This window comes from Macrobrachium rosenbergii, chromosome 41 (assembly GCF_040412425.1).
Source record: "Macrobrachium rosenbergii isolate ZJJX-2024 chromosome 41, ASM4041242v1, whole genome shotgun sequence".
NCBI classification, from domain to species: Eukaryota; Metazoa; Arthropoda; class Malacostraca; order Decapoda; family Palaemonidae; genus Macrobrachium; species Macrobrachium rosenbergii.
This window is the reverse complement of record NC_089781.1, coordinates 17,874,990-17,888,290: the sequence shown is the minus strand read 5'-3', so window position 1 is coordinate 17,888,290 and position 13,301 is coordinate 17,874,990. Positions and strand designations below refer to the sequence as shown.

Below are 13,301 nucleotides of genomic sequence, written 5' to 3'. Positions count from 1 at the left end.
AATGGGTAGAATGGAAAATTGTCTTACCTATATGTTAAACCTGATTTTTTCTGTAATTGTTAAGTTTCCTGTCTCAGTTAGCAAAAGCTTACTAGACAGTGATGCGAAGATGACATTTTTAGATATACACCATGATAATACAGTATTGTATTTGAAATTATATCAAGAGGTCTTGTATTTACTTTCTACTTCTACAATACATCAGCCAACTGGAAGCAAGATGGATGTTTAATTTTTTAAGTCAGTTTCAGGAAACTTACTATAATGTTGATACATATCTTACATATCTTAAATACAGTGTATTTATGAAATGACACAAAGGAATTGCCTTTAAAGAAACAGTCATGGAAAATGTTGCCATCGTTTACGAATAAGGAAAACTTGAATGCCAGATTGTAAAGATCTGTTATTTTATGGCATACAACTTGTAATGTTCTTTTGTATGTAATGTTTATGAATTTCCATTATTTTATTCTCTATAACCAGTTACAGGGCTTGTCACTCTTCTCAGGTCCTGCAGTTAAATATTCAAGGGGTGTATGAAAAGGTATCGTTTTGAAACCAAACTGCTAATCATGGTTTCCAATTCAGATAATACAGTACTGATATCCACAATGTATGCAAAGTCAAAAAAAAGTTTTTACAAGAATGAAACAGTTTTAAGTGGACACCATTTTGGAATCGTGTATGTTAATAAGGCATTTTCTGCAGTGCTAATCACTTTGAACTTATTCACCTGTAGAGCAAGGGCTTCTTCGTTGACGTGACTGTCGTCAACAGTTGTTGGTACAGGCACCACTCCCATTTCTACACATCGTTTGTAATGGGCTTTTGAGCGAAGATGTTTTGTCAAATTGCCCTTTGTCTTGAAGCTGTAAAAAGAAAATTAAATTACACGAATGGTATAAGTGTTTTATCTGATCCATTTACAAGTCAGACATAGGGAAAAGCCATATGAAAATTTAAAGAGCACTCAAACTTTACAGCAAACTACCAAAAAGATATACAGAGTCAAAACTGCAAAATCTATAAGTAATCAAATACAATACTAAGTACTGTTGTGATAATACATTTTAACCACAAAGTTTAATTTATTATAAAATACCCACCTAAAAGAGCAATGTGTACAGGCATAAGGACGGAGGTCAGTGTGAGTACGGATATGTTTCTTCAGCATTGATGGTTTTTTACACCGAATGCCACAAGCACCACACACGTATCTACCACGGCCTCTGCCTCTCACATAAATATATTCTTCAGTGCTTTTGAAACCTCCTTCAAATATCTTTATGCGTTTAGCAGAGCCATCAAACCCCTCTCCATCATCCGTTTTGCAAGAGGAATCATCATTTTGGTCATCTGGCTCACGTTTAATTGATGGTCCACTGGTTTCAGTGGCAGGTGTGTGTTCTGTAATTTTTGCGATGGAACTTCCAGCTTTGACCTCCTTTTCTTCGACTTTCAATTTACTATCAGCTTTTTCCTTCTCCCTGTTTTTTCTTTTTCCTCCTTAAAGGTCCAGTACGATGAATGTGTCTGAATTAAGTTCAATTCTTTCTCTTTGGCAATAGTGTATGCATGATTGTACTTACGACTCTCATACAAACCTAAACTCTGGAAAGGCGTTAGCTCAAATGGGTTATCCTCTGCTGGCTTTATCTGCCAATTTGAGTACATAGAAAGCTTGGGATCTGTAGACTGTGGGACATACATTGGCTGCTGTCTATATATACAACAGAAGTATGACTTTGTGGACACCTTATGACCCAGATAGGTATAAGCTGAACCATTCAAAAGCATCTGCACACAGCTTTTTTTGGGCCTTGGAGTATCAGGACTCACTAAGGTTGTACCAATCAAAGCATCTGATTTAGGCATAAAAGGCTGAGGTTTCAAAGCTAAAGAATTTGGACGCTTCCGGGGAGGTAGGAAGTCTTTTGAACTGCTGGATTCTTTCATAGAGTTGTCAGACTCATGAGTTTCTGAATAAGATTGTTTCTTTTCTGGATCCTTTTTTTCTTGGTGAGTAACTGGCGATGATATTACTGGGTGAATTCTTATTTCTGGATTTGCAGGCTTAACTTCTGAGGATTTGACTGGAGTTATAGATAATACTGGTCTCTCAGTCTGACCATGTATATCCTTTTGAGGAACATGTGACATAACCTTTGGAGAATGTACTGGGGAATCTACATAATGACTTGAATCTTTTATATGAGTTCTTGAAGCATCTCTTGAATTCTCTCTTATTCTTGGAGCTGGCAGATGTTTTTCCTTCCCTTCGCTCACCAACAAAGGAACTGGTGATGGGACGGATGCAAAGTGAGTCTTGGATGTTGCTGGAGATAAAGAAGGAGCTGGCACAGGTGGAGTAAACACTGCCAATGGGCTCTTCTGCATGTTATGTGATTGCACAACACCCCCTGCTTGAGAGTATGGCCCTGGAATGCCTGGGACATACGGTACTTTCTCATTCCCCACCGGAATGAGAGTAGGATAAGAAGATTTTCTGGGATGTTCCTTCTCCTTGTCTCTTATTGGAGCATTTAGCGCACCTCCATGAGTGCCTGCTGCAAGGCTACTGCGTACAGATGTTGGCCCAGGCACATTTCCATGAGGCATTGGAGTACTTCCTGGATGAGGTGTACCCTGTGGCAGAGTCAAAGGAGAAATTCTGGAATGAGCTACTGGCGATTGGAGGGAACTCTGTTTTTGTGTATGAGGGGATTGTCCATGAAGGAACGGTTGGTTTGCAGCATTTGGGGGATTCATAGGATATGACAGATCTCTAAGGTCGGGCGTAGGAATACCAGGAATGGTTAAATTTGGAAGTTGAAGAAGTGGGGCATACTGGAGAAATGGAGAAAAGGGGTACTGGGCAGGATCAGAAGGATACATGTTAGCAGGGTGTGGTGAAGATTTTATCTTATTTTGATGGACAGGATCTGCAACACTTGACTGCTCTTGGGGTAGCAGTGAATTGACAATACTCGGAGCTGTTTTGGTAGAAGAGGTGCTGATTTGGCTCTCAACCTGAACCATGGTACCTCCAGAGTTAAGACCTGACTTGGCAATTGTAACTACAACTGATGTTGGTACAGAAACTTCTGATCTCACAATGCTACCTCCCAGCTGATGAGGTGGAATGCAAATATCAAGGGTAGGACTGGGTTGCTGTCCAGGATCAATCCTCATTGTTTTCAAATTCTTACCATCACATATTTGGACTTCTCCCCCAAAAAAATGACGGCTGCTAGCCTTAGGTTTACCCATTTCATCTAACATTTTTATTGAGGAATCCACTTTTCCTCCAACTTGACCTTTTGGGGAAAATATTGGAGATAGAAACACGTTCTTATCATGATTTGCTGTCTCCGGGTCTGACATTTTCCGTCTCTTTGTAGGTGGTGATGCACCATCAGGAATGGCTTCACTCACATATACACGTGGCGATAAATCTAACCGATACTTTATATCTTCATCTGACCCTCGTCTCTGGGATGATTCCCCTACTGAAATAGAAGACCCCCTTGATGAAGATCGTTCATGGTCGTACATATCCGGCCGATCTTTCTTCTGGAGATCAAGTGCTACATCCTGTTCTCCAGACCACCTTCCTCCATCACCACTCTTTATGGAGTCAGGGGTTCCTCTCTCGCTTCCACTACCCCCATGCCTATGTCCACAGCAATGCCTCACATGATATTCTAAGCTTTCTGGACTATGGCATCTTGTTCTGCACCATGTACAAGTATACATGCCAACTTCAGCAGGAACAGCTGAATTCTGATTAGATATTCTACTTTGCTCTAGTCGTTCAAAGTTTTGATCAATAGTGCTAGCAATTCCAGCATGAGCAGTCAAAAGAAGATTTTTTATTACTGATCCTTCTGGATTTTTCAAATGAAGTCTACTTTTCCCTGGGTCTCGTACAACACCTGGGCCATCTGTGATACTCCTCTTGCGTGGTCCCTCCGTTGGATCAAGGTCATGTAAGACTATGTGAGAGGTAGCAAAGGCAGGGTCAGACTGAGAGTAAGAGGTAGTAAGTCCATGTGATGATATGGAAGGTTTGGAAGCACTTATGAGGGTGACCGGAGGCTGAGCAAGAGGCAGGTGTGGGTTAGGTGGAAGACTGGGGCTGTAAGAAGACCGAGATTCAATCATTAGTGCTTCGGTAGTTGATGAGTGGCTTCGTTCACGAGAATGAGACTGGGGAGACCCATAACTTATAGGAGTACCAACTGAATTCAGCTTAGAATTCTTGCTGGAAGTGTCAATGAGACTGCATCTTCGGCTCTTACCACTTCCTGAACCCTCACTTTCACTGGATGAGGAGCCAAAACTGGAATGGCGTCGATAACGTCGAGACCACAGAGGATTGTGAGTTTCTACAATTGCCTGGTTCTCAACAATCAGTTTTGTGATATGTTGTTCTAACAATTCTGGACTGGGGGATTTCATCCCTTTCCAAAGGGTGTTGGCACTCGAAGGTGTTACTCCAGAGCTTCTCTGACCACTTAAAGCTGAATCCTCTTTTTTATTTGTAGCAGCAGCAGCACGAATGTCGAGTGGAGGGAGGCACTGCTTAGGAAACTGAGCTGGGCTTACAGGGTGCCGGCTTGGACTGGGGTGGCTGTTCACATTGTGTGTGGCATGAGGTTGATGATATGTTACAGGGTTACTTGTGTTACAGTCTGTCTGTGAGGCATCATGAGATGGTATTGGCTGATGCCCTGCAGGCAGTGGTGGGGGAGGAAGAGGAGGAGTTTGTCCCTTAGTGACATCATCATCCTGAAGAGAATATTGAGCACGGAATTTTGGTTTGTACAAAGACTTCCCTCTGTCTTTTAAGGAGTCATCTTGATGCAACTTAGGAGCTGGTGGAACAACAGAACTAGTTGCTAAAGAATCTTTTGATGAGGGTTTTGCCACTGACAAATCAGCTGGCAGTTGCTGGAACTCTGACCTGCCAGCATTATCCTCACCTGAACATACAGGAACATCAATCCTGTTGGTATCAACACTATCAATAACTTCCAAAGGTCCTTCTCCCCCATCTTGAACACTGTTATCACACTTGAGAACATGAGCACGAGATTTTGTGTGCTTAAGATAGTTACTTTTAGTTTTGAAAGCTATTCGGCAATGATCACAACTGTAGGGCCTTTCATTTGTATGTGTCCGGATATGTTTGTCCAGCACTGACGGTTTGGCACAAAACACCCCACAATAATCACATTTGTACTTTCCACCAACACTGCCACTGGTTTTTCTTTTCACCTCATCTCCATCGGTTAGAGCAAGATGACCACCTACAATACTAGTCACTTGACAGTTATCTGGTTGAGCAGGAAGGTGACCATTTAGAGTGGACTGGCCACTCAAAGTTATGGCGGCGGACCTGGTTTCAGCAATTTCTGTTTTCTCCTGCTTCCCAATATGCCGCTCATGAAGCTGTACATCCCTTGGCTGTGACTGCTGTGGAGGTTTTGACTGCTGTTTCTGCTGATCAGCATTGTTGTCATTGGCCTCTGAGGCAGCCCGCTTGAATTTCTTGTGTGTGTAGGTGACATCGCCGGTAGGGTTCATGGGGGCCGTGCACGTGATCACACCCATGGGATGCTGGCAGAAGACGAGATCTTCGGCATCATCACGAGTTACGGTTTAACCATCACTGGAAACACACTAGCCAATGCCTGAAAAAAGAAGAAAAGTGTAAAACAAAAAAATTTGGAGAATACACATCTTGAATGATTAGCTTAAACTCTAAAGTAAACAATGTTACATAAGAATTTTCATGTGCAAAGGAAAAAGCATAATAAAAACTTTTACTCATAAGAAATGTCTGGTAACTATGACAGTGATCTGGTGTATGTCGCATCAAATAATGATTTAAGTCAATCTGGTATGGGATTATGTTTTAATAATTTTTTTGTCAACTTCACTAATTTGTAATTAATGAGGATAAAATAATCTCTTTCAGTCATTCCATTACATTCTGACAAATTACAAATCCATCCTTTGTAATTAATGAGGATAAAATAATCTCAGTCATTCCATTACGTTCTGACAAATTACAAATCCATCCTAAGCATCAATTTTATAAAAAAAAAAATTACAAAATATTTCTAGAAACAATTTTCATTCACTTCTAATATATTATCAGACTAAGAAATGAAAAAAAGACTGTATCCTTATTCATCAAATACCTAGGTACTTCTTTCCCAACTTACCATTATAATTAAATTAGATGTCGACAATTTCGATGGTCCAATAAGTACCATGGCCAACAGCATAACCTGAAAATAAAATGTTTATTAAAACCAAAACAAAAATCGGCTGTAGCTAAGGTTAATCTATTAAAACATTAATAAAACCTGCAGTACAGACAGCTTATTGTAGTGCTTTCCTCACCTAAAATTCACCTCATTTACACACAGATTTTAGAATTCGCTCCAAAAACTGCATTCTAATGACAATTGAATAGTCAAAAGGATATAACATTTCAATATAACGTAATTCCTGTACGTTACTCGGCTAGGTGCAAAACATAAATCTAATACATCCAAGATAGCTCAAAAATAAGACAAAGAAAATCGATTTTGTAGATAGAGAGAGAGAGAGGCTTGGAAATAACATATTATAAATATTTCTAACATGCTTTTTCAAGGTGGTATGAGAGGTGGCAAGAACAGATAATCAAAAGGAATGGACACACAGTGACGCTAGTTCAACTACGGAACTGGATTTGACTGCCGGATGGAGTTACGAATTGATCAGGGGCATAACACCTAGTTTATCAGGAACTCTCTCTCTCTCTCTCTCTCTCTCTCTCTCTCTCTCTCTCTCTCTCTCTCTCTCTCTCTCTCTCTCTCTCTCTCTCTCTCTCTCTCTCTCTCTCGCCTAGTCGACTTGCGATTTTTAAGGTGTTCAGCAGACATCACAATTTTCAACAGATTTGCTGTTGTTCGTGGAAAACACGACAATGCCTGCTTTGTAATTATATTTCCATACTCACGTAACTATTTAGAGAAGTGTCAGTGAGTGTGAATTAATCATCATAATTAAAGAAAGCCTCGTTTCTCTTTGCCCAAGGTGAAACTACATATAAGTAATTCACCTGAAATTAAGGGCATTCCATTTTGGGAGTCGAGTCTGATACCGTCAAAACTAAAATTATCGGCAAATAAATACGCATTCCAGGTTCTCAACCATTTCGTTAATCACGAAGATAGAGAGAACTGGTCCTAAACTGCGCCAAGTGGAACACCAGGTACTACAGAGAGAGAGAGAGAGAGAGAGAGAGAGAGAGAGAGAGAGAGAGAGAGAGAGAGAGAGAGAGAGAGAGAGAGAGAGAGAGTACCGCTATGAAATTTCCTTGGGGCTATGAGACCAGCCTACGCTTTTGGAGGTCCAAGAGTGACCTACTGAGAGAGAGAGAGAGAGAGAGATCCATTCACCCAGTATTATGAATGGCCGTACCTTGCTGCCATCAAGGAGGTTAGATTCCCCCCAAACCCCACCACTGCCACCCTAATAATCATGGCCCCGTCCACCAAATTCGTCCATTAGTCAGAAAAATCGGCCATTCCATAAGGGAGGTTCCCCACCTCAGAAATATCCGGTTTGACAGATGCACCGACCTTGCCAGTATAAACGTACTGTAATGCATAGAGGAAAAAATAGGTAACTACAGCATATAATGCGTCCATTAATATGAATACAACAATACAGAGTGTATTTTTACCTCCGTCGGAAAGGGGTTTACCTACACTTAAGGGTACCTACCAGTGCTATAAAAACAAGCAAAAGAATGTGTGAGAGAGAGAAAGAGAGAGAGAGAGCTGAGTGGAATGTACCCCTCCTACCAGAGTATCAAAAATACCCTCTGCTGATTTGAACATGGATAGAAATCAGTGTAAATATAATGTAATTTGGTAAAATCCAGAATAAAAACACACATGGTTTCAAATTTCTCACAAATATTTTCCAGGAGCTTAAAGCGCAGCCAAGTTGGAGGACGATTCCCTTCAAATGCTGTAATAGTCTTCAAACATTCATTCAACCCCCAATTTGTTCTTTCCTTCTGCAGGATCGTCAACAAAACGAAACATAAGGTCAATAAAAACTTAGGGATCTTTCCTAGTGACCCCCAAGGGTTTTCGGGGGTCGTTATCTAGGACTAATATTTCTTTGAGGGGCCATTATCTTTATATTTACACTTTTTTGTTTATATTTTTACGGTAATCCCTAACGGGGTTGTATTAAACACGCCGCAAAGGTGGATCACTATCTAAGAAAGATCCCAGCTTAATTCAATAATGTCGAGCGTCTTCATGCAAAAACCAGATGATTCACATAACAGAACACAGGAAAAACAGTGTTTAATAACAACAAACAACTCACAAAACTCTGTGTTCAAGCTGGTTCTAGTGAGGAGGAACCAAATGAGATGTATTAGAGGAAATACCAGTCGCATTATCAATCCGAACACTTATCTGATAACTACGGCTCCGTAATCACACAGTTTCTTGAAAATTCTTGGAACTTTACAGCTAGTTTCAGGGAAGTTGGACTATAACGGGCTTACGCTTGCGCAATAATAGATAACGAGAGAGAGAGAGAGAGAGAGAGAGAGAGAGAGAGAGCGGCTAATCATAGGTTTTGGTGCTACAGCGACTTCTGTCATATGTTGAGTAATGTCATGGCTACCTTTTAAAGCTTAGACGAAATAAGGTTAGGAAACACGTCACTCTTTTAAAAGATTTTTCTAAAATCCCACTCACTGCAGACTTCCAACTCCTTCTCGCGAGTGGCTGTTATCGTATTTTATTTGTGTTTACACACTAGCCTGTCACTGCCTAAAAACATAACATTCAATACCAGTGGTGCGTAGAATAAACAGTCCCTTCTTGAGGGATCGATTACAGAAAAAAAATTAGTTATTGTGAATTTCTTCGAAGGCTTTCATAAAATTAGTGCCCGTAACTCCAGAGTCCCTTATTACATTTCAACGAATTCATCAACAGGATTCCTTCACTTTATTCCGTTCCAGTGAACGACACCAGCAAAATACATCAGCTTCATTCAACTGCATCGAAAAGCAACAATAATCTTTCCCTTTATTCCATTCTAGCGAAAGGCACAACGGTGAATGTTCCTTGAACCCAAGGTCACACCCCTGACCCAGCACGGTCTTTCACTGCTTCCTCGGTCAAAAAAGTCTAAATAAAACAGGAGAGTGAGGCACAAAAGATTTCATCTTTTCAACAAAGAGCTTACTTCTTCTTCTTCTTCTTCTTCTTCTTCTTATTCTTATTATTATTATTATTATTATTATATTATTATTATTAATATTATTATTATTATTATATATGATAGCGTTTTCCCAGTCCACTTCTGGCCCCTTCCAATGACGTAAATCCAAGACGTCTAGCTGAAGTGTTTCAAAATAAAAACAGAAGCCCTTACGATAAAAAGATAATCAAGGTAGTATTTACGTTGTTCTCATCCTCATATGACGTCACCAGATAACTGGTCGAGTTAGACAAGATCACATTCAGGACATGTAAGGGTATTCTGATGATCATAGACAACGCAGAGGAATGATGTGTATTACAGAGAGAGAGAGAGATTATCTGATGGTGAATGGAATCAAGCTGGTGGGGGTAAGGATAAGGATAGCTATATACCTTCTTTAGGTCGCCTAGTTTAGTAATTAAGATTATGATGGTGAACATTTTGACTAACAAACAATCACTCACTCCTGATATTTCCTCTCTCTCTCTCTCTCTCTCTCTCTCTCTCTCTCTCTCTCTCTCTCTCTCTCAAACACACATCATGCTTCTGCGTTGGCTACACAAACCCAACTGCACCCGGCAGCAATCGAATACGCACCCGGTACTTAATTCAGTGTTGGATTTAATTACGTGCTTGTATTGTTCTTTCCTAGTTCTACTGTCGATAGAGAGGGAGAAAGAGCAACTTCTTTTCATATCAGAATTTATTCACTGTCGAACATTTAAACATGACACCAATAGCCACGATTTTCCTTACGATACAAATTTCTCGATAACTATTAACCTGTACAACCATACGTCGATGACGAGGGTTCCAGCCGTGATACACGAAACTGCTGGATTGATTGGGCCTTCCAAGTATTATATGTAAACTCTGAGCAAAGTTCAATAATACAAAACGACTGCAGTAAGACTTTCATATGAAACATTAATCTGATGGACCTTCTGGCTAACCAAGAGGTTTACGAATAAGCGTCCAATCTGTCTCCCTGTGATTCCTTCTGGCTACAAAAATAAATAAGTAAAAATTAAAAGAATAAGATGAAACTTATAGTCAATTTTGCTTACCTTTTCTAAAACTGGAAATCATCTAAATTAAATCTACCTATACGATAAAATAAAAGGACATTAACAGAAAAAGATCTAAGAGGGAAATTATTCATACTTTATTCATAACTCGGACCTTTAAAAAGGTGAAACCGAGTGAACTTTTTTCCATGAAACTAAAACCTTATACCAACGATACCTACTGATTAACGAGGAATGCGAACTACGCTACGAGAAAGAGAAAAAACATAAAATATGGGAAAGCCTAACCTTACGTATTATAAACGATAAAATATCGCCATTCCTGTAAAAACTTTGGAAAACGTAACAATAACGAAACCAAAATGCAAAATTAAGAACAAAAAACCAAAGCAAAAAACACCTTGACGAAAGCTCTTAATAAAATTCCTAACGATAAACAGGAAAAATTAAAGAAACACGAAGATTAAATGTTGTTTGGTTGTTTTCACCACTCCATACTTCGGAACTTCCCGATTTATATCATGAAATATCCAAAGGGAAAAACGGTATTACAAACTTCTGTCTGTGCAATCAGCACAGCTGTCCATTTACTATCCAACTTTATAAACGTTTTCTTTTGCGAATAGGCTACATGGGTACAATTTGCACGTAAGAATAATCTGGATCACTTACATTTTCTTTTACATACAGCCGGAAACTGCCGTTTTCTTTTACGAATACAGGGATGCAGTTTGCATATGTAAGAATAATCCGGATCACTTGCGTTTTCTTTAAATGCAAGCAACTGACAAGAACAATAAAACGAAAAACTAAAAAAACAAGGACCCAGAAGCAGATTCTGTACATGGTAACAGACAGACAAAATAAAAATACATAATCCCTATAGCAGACTTAATAACAGACTTGAACCCATCAACAGTCCCCTTGCTTGACAGACGATTATGCATAATAAGGCAAGGGAGAGATTGTCCCTCCTCACACTTACAATAACATCATCTGTCTCCTTCATCATTGAGTAGATTTTCAATTTCTATGTGACACCAGAGGCCACTTACACAACCAATCTATAATAATTCACTCTCCGCGGGTGTCTTTCAAGTACAAACTAAATAATAAAGCTGGAGATTTAACCTTTGTCACTGTGTAAAGTTTCATAGCTTAACTGGGTATCACAAAGAGATGGTGAGATTATTTTATTTAAGCTAATTGTGGACTGGTTTATCCCGATGGTTAATTTGTTAATATTTCACAAGGATAACCATAATCTTATAGTGTGTATGATACACGAAGCATATTAGAAAAGCGTTAATACTACCTCTAGATGAAGATTAATATACATACAAGTATTTCCTAGAATTTTTAGCCAAATCTTCTGCTTCACCAATATCTCTCTCTCTCTCTCTCTCTCTCTCTCTCTCTCTCTCTCTCTCTCTCTCTCTCTCTCTCTCTCTCTCTCTCTCTCTCTCTCATAAACCTCCGTATCATTATCAGGCCCGTAAAATTACTGTTGTTTCCATTACACCGTGTACTTTAAAAGCTGACTTAATTACGATTAGTCCTGTTTGATAAAAAGTTGTAGCAACTGTTAAAGTTACTGGAGAAGACTTCACCATTTCTTAGATGATGCATCGAAATCACGAACTCTCTTCCTATAGCTGTTTTCCACGACTACTAAATCTTCCTTCTTTTCAGAGGCTGAAGGCCTATCTCTTCTTCTTCTTCTTCTTCTTCTTCTTCACTTATTTCTTCTATAATGTGGTTCGGATTCCACAATAAGCTGTAGGTCCCGTTGCTAAGTAACCAATTGGTTCTTAGCCACGCAAAATAAGTCTAATCCTTCGGGCCAGCCCTAGGAGAGCTGTTAATCAGCTCAGTGGTCTGGTAAAACTAAGGTATACTTTTTTTTTTCGAAGGAGGTTAGAATGAAGTTGTCTGTCCCGTTTTCTATGCATTTAAAAAATTATTTCTCATCCCATACATACCAAATAATACACAGTCTGCGAATGTGGGTAAATATAAGAGTTAATTGGGTTTTATACATAAATATACAGGCTATATGTCCAGTAGATTAGCGGTTGGCGAACTTTCCTCAACATCCAAACACCTCAGTATGTCCCACGTTGAAAGGGCTTTGGGCCAGTATCTAGAAAAATCCATTATTGCCATTTTGACCTGATCAGTGAATTATGTACCTGGTGGTTAGTCGGGTAAGCGGGGTTACATTCTCATCCCAAAAAGAACTTTCTGAGCACCGTTAAAACTGAAACACTCTGTGGAGTCACCCCTCACAAGAATGGGTTTTTGTGGGGGGGGGGGAATGGCTGTATAATTTACACTGTTTTTTACAATGATTCTATCTTGCAGGCAAGAGCAACTCATCCATATCTTTTATCCGGTTCTGATCTTCCACTGCGTGTGCACTTATCTAAGATTGTTCACTTCAGCGTCTTATCTGTCAAGAGTTCCTGGAGACGAAAAGTCTGAGTTTCTTATCAATCATGCGCTCTCTCTCTCCCTTTCGCTCTCTCTCAAGTTTTTCCCTATATGAAGTCAGTACTAATAACACGACTAAAATATTCCTTCGGCAGTCAATGTGGCATTGTACTAAGGATCCTTTTATGACGATTTCGTTTCATAAGAACCTCTACAACAACCAAAAAAAAAAAAAAACTATAAGGAAACGCCCACTGGGAACACGTCCAAACACACACACACACACACACACAAACACATAAACACACACAACCAAGAGGTAGCATGACGCCATTCCTGGAACGGATGAAATTGATTTTCACGAGGCAATAAATGTAACATTCTCACGCTCAATAAGCCACACAATTGTCAACCCCCTCTGTCACTCCCCCTCCCTTCCCCCTTTTTTGTATACACGGAGCAACTGCAAATTCGAGGTAATGCGCCGGACGAATTCCTTCAGGTCGAAGTACTCCTGACGCTGTCATTACTATTCAT

At 39.7% G+C, this 13,301-nt stretch overlaps 1 protein-coding gene across 1 annotated transcript in view; it reads right to left on the bottom strand.

Moving 5' to 3' along the window:
• The window catches only part of shn (schnurri), a 139,131-nt gene that overhangs the window by 17,781 nt on the left and 108,049 nt on the right, over nucleotides 1-13,301 (bottom strand). The window contains 4 exon segments of the mRNA XM_067084093.1: nucleotides 737-872; nucleotides 1,110-1,494; nucleotides 1,497-5,699; nucleotides 6,237-6,302. Of these exon segments, the coding sequence (XP_066940194.1) occupies nucleotides 737-872; nucleotides 1,110-1,494; nucleotides 1,497-5,619 (4,644 nt within the window). The 5' untranslated portion in view covers nucleotides 5,620-5,699; nucleotides 6,237-6,302.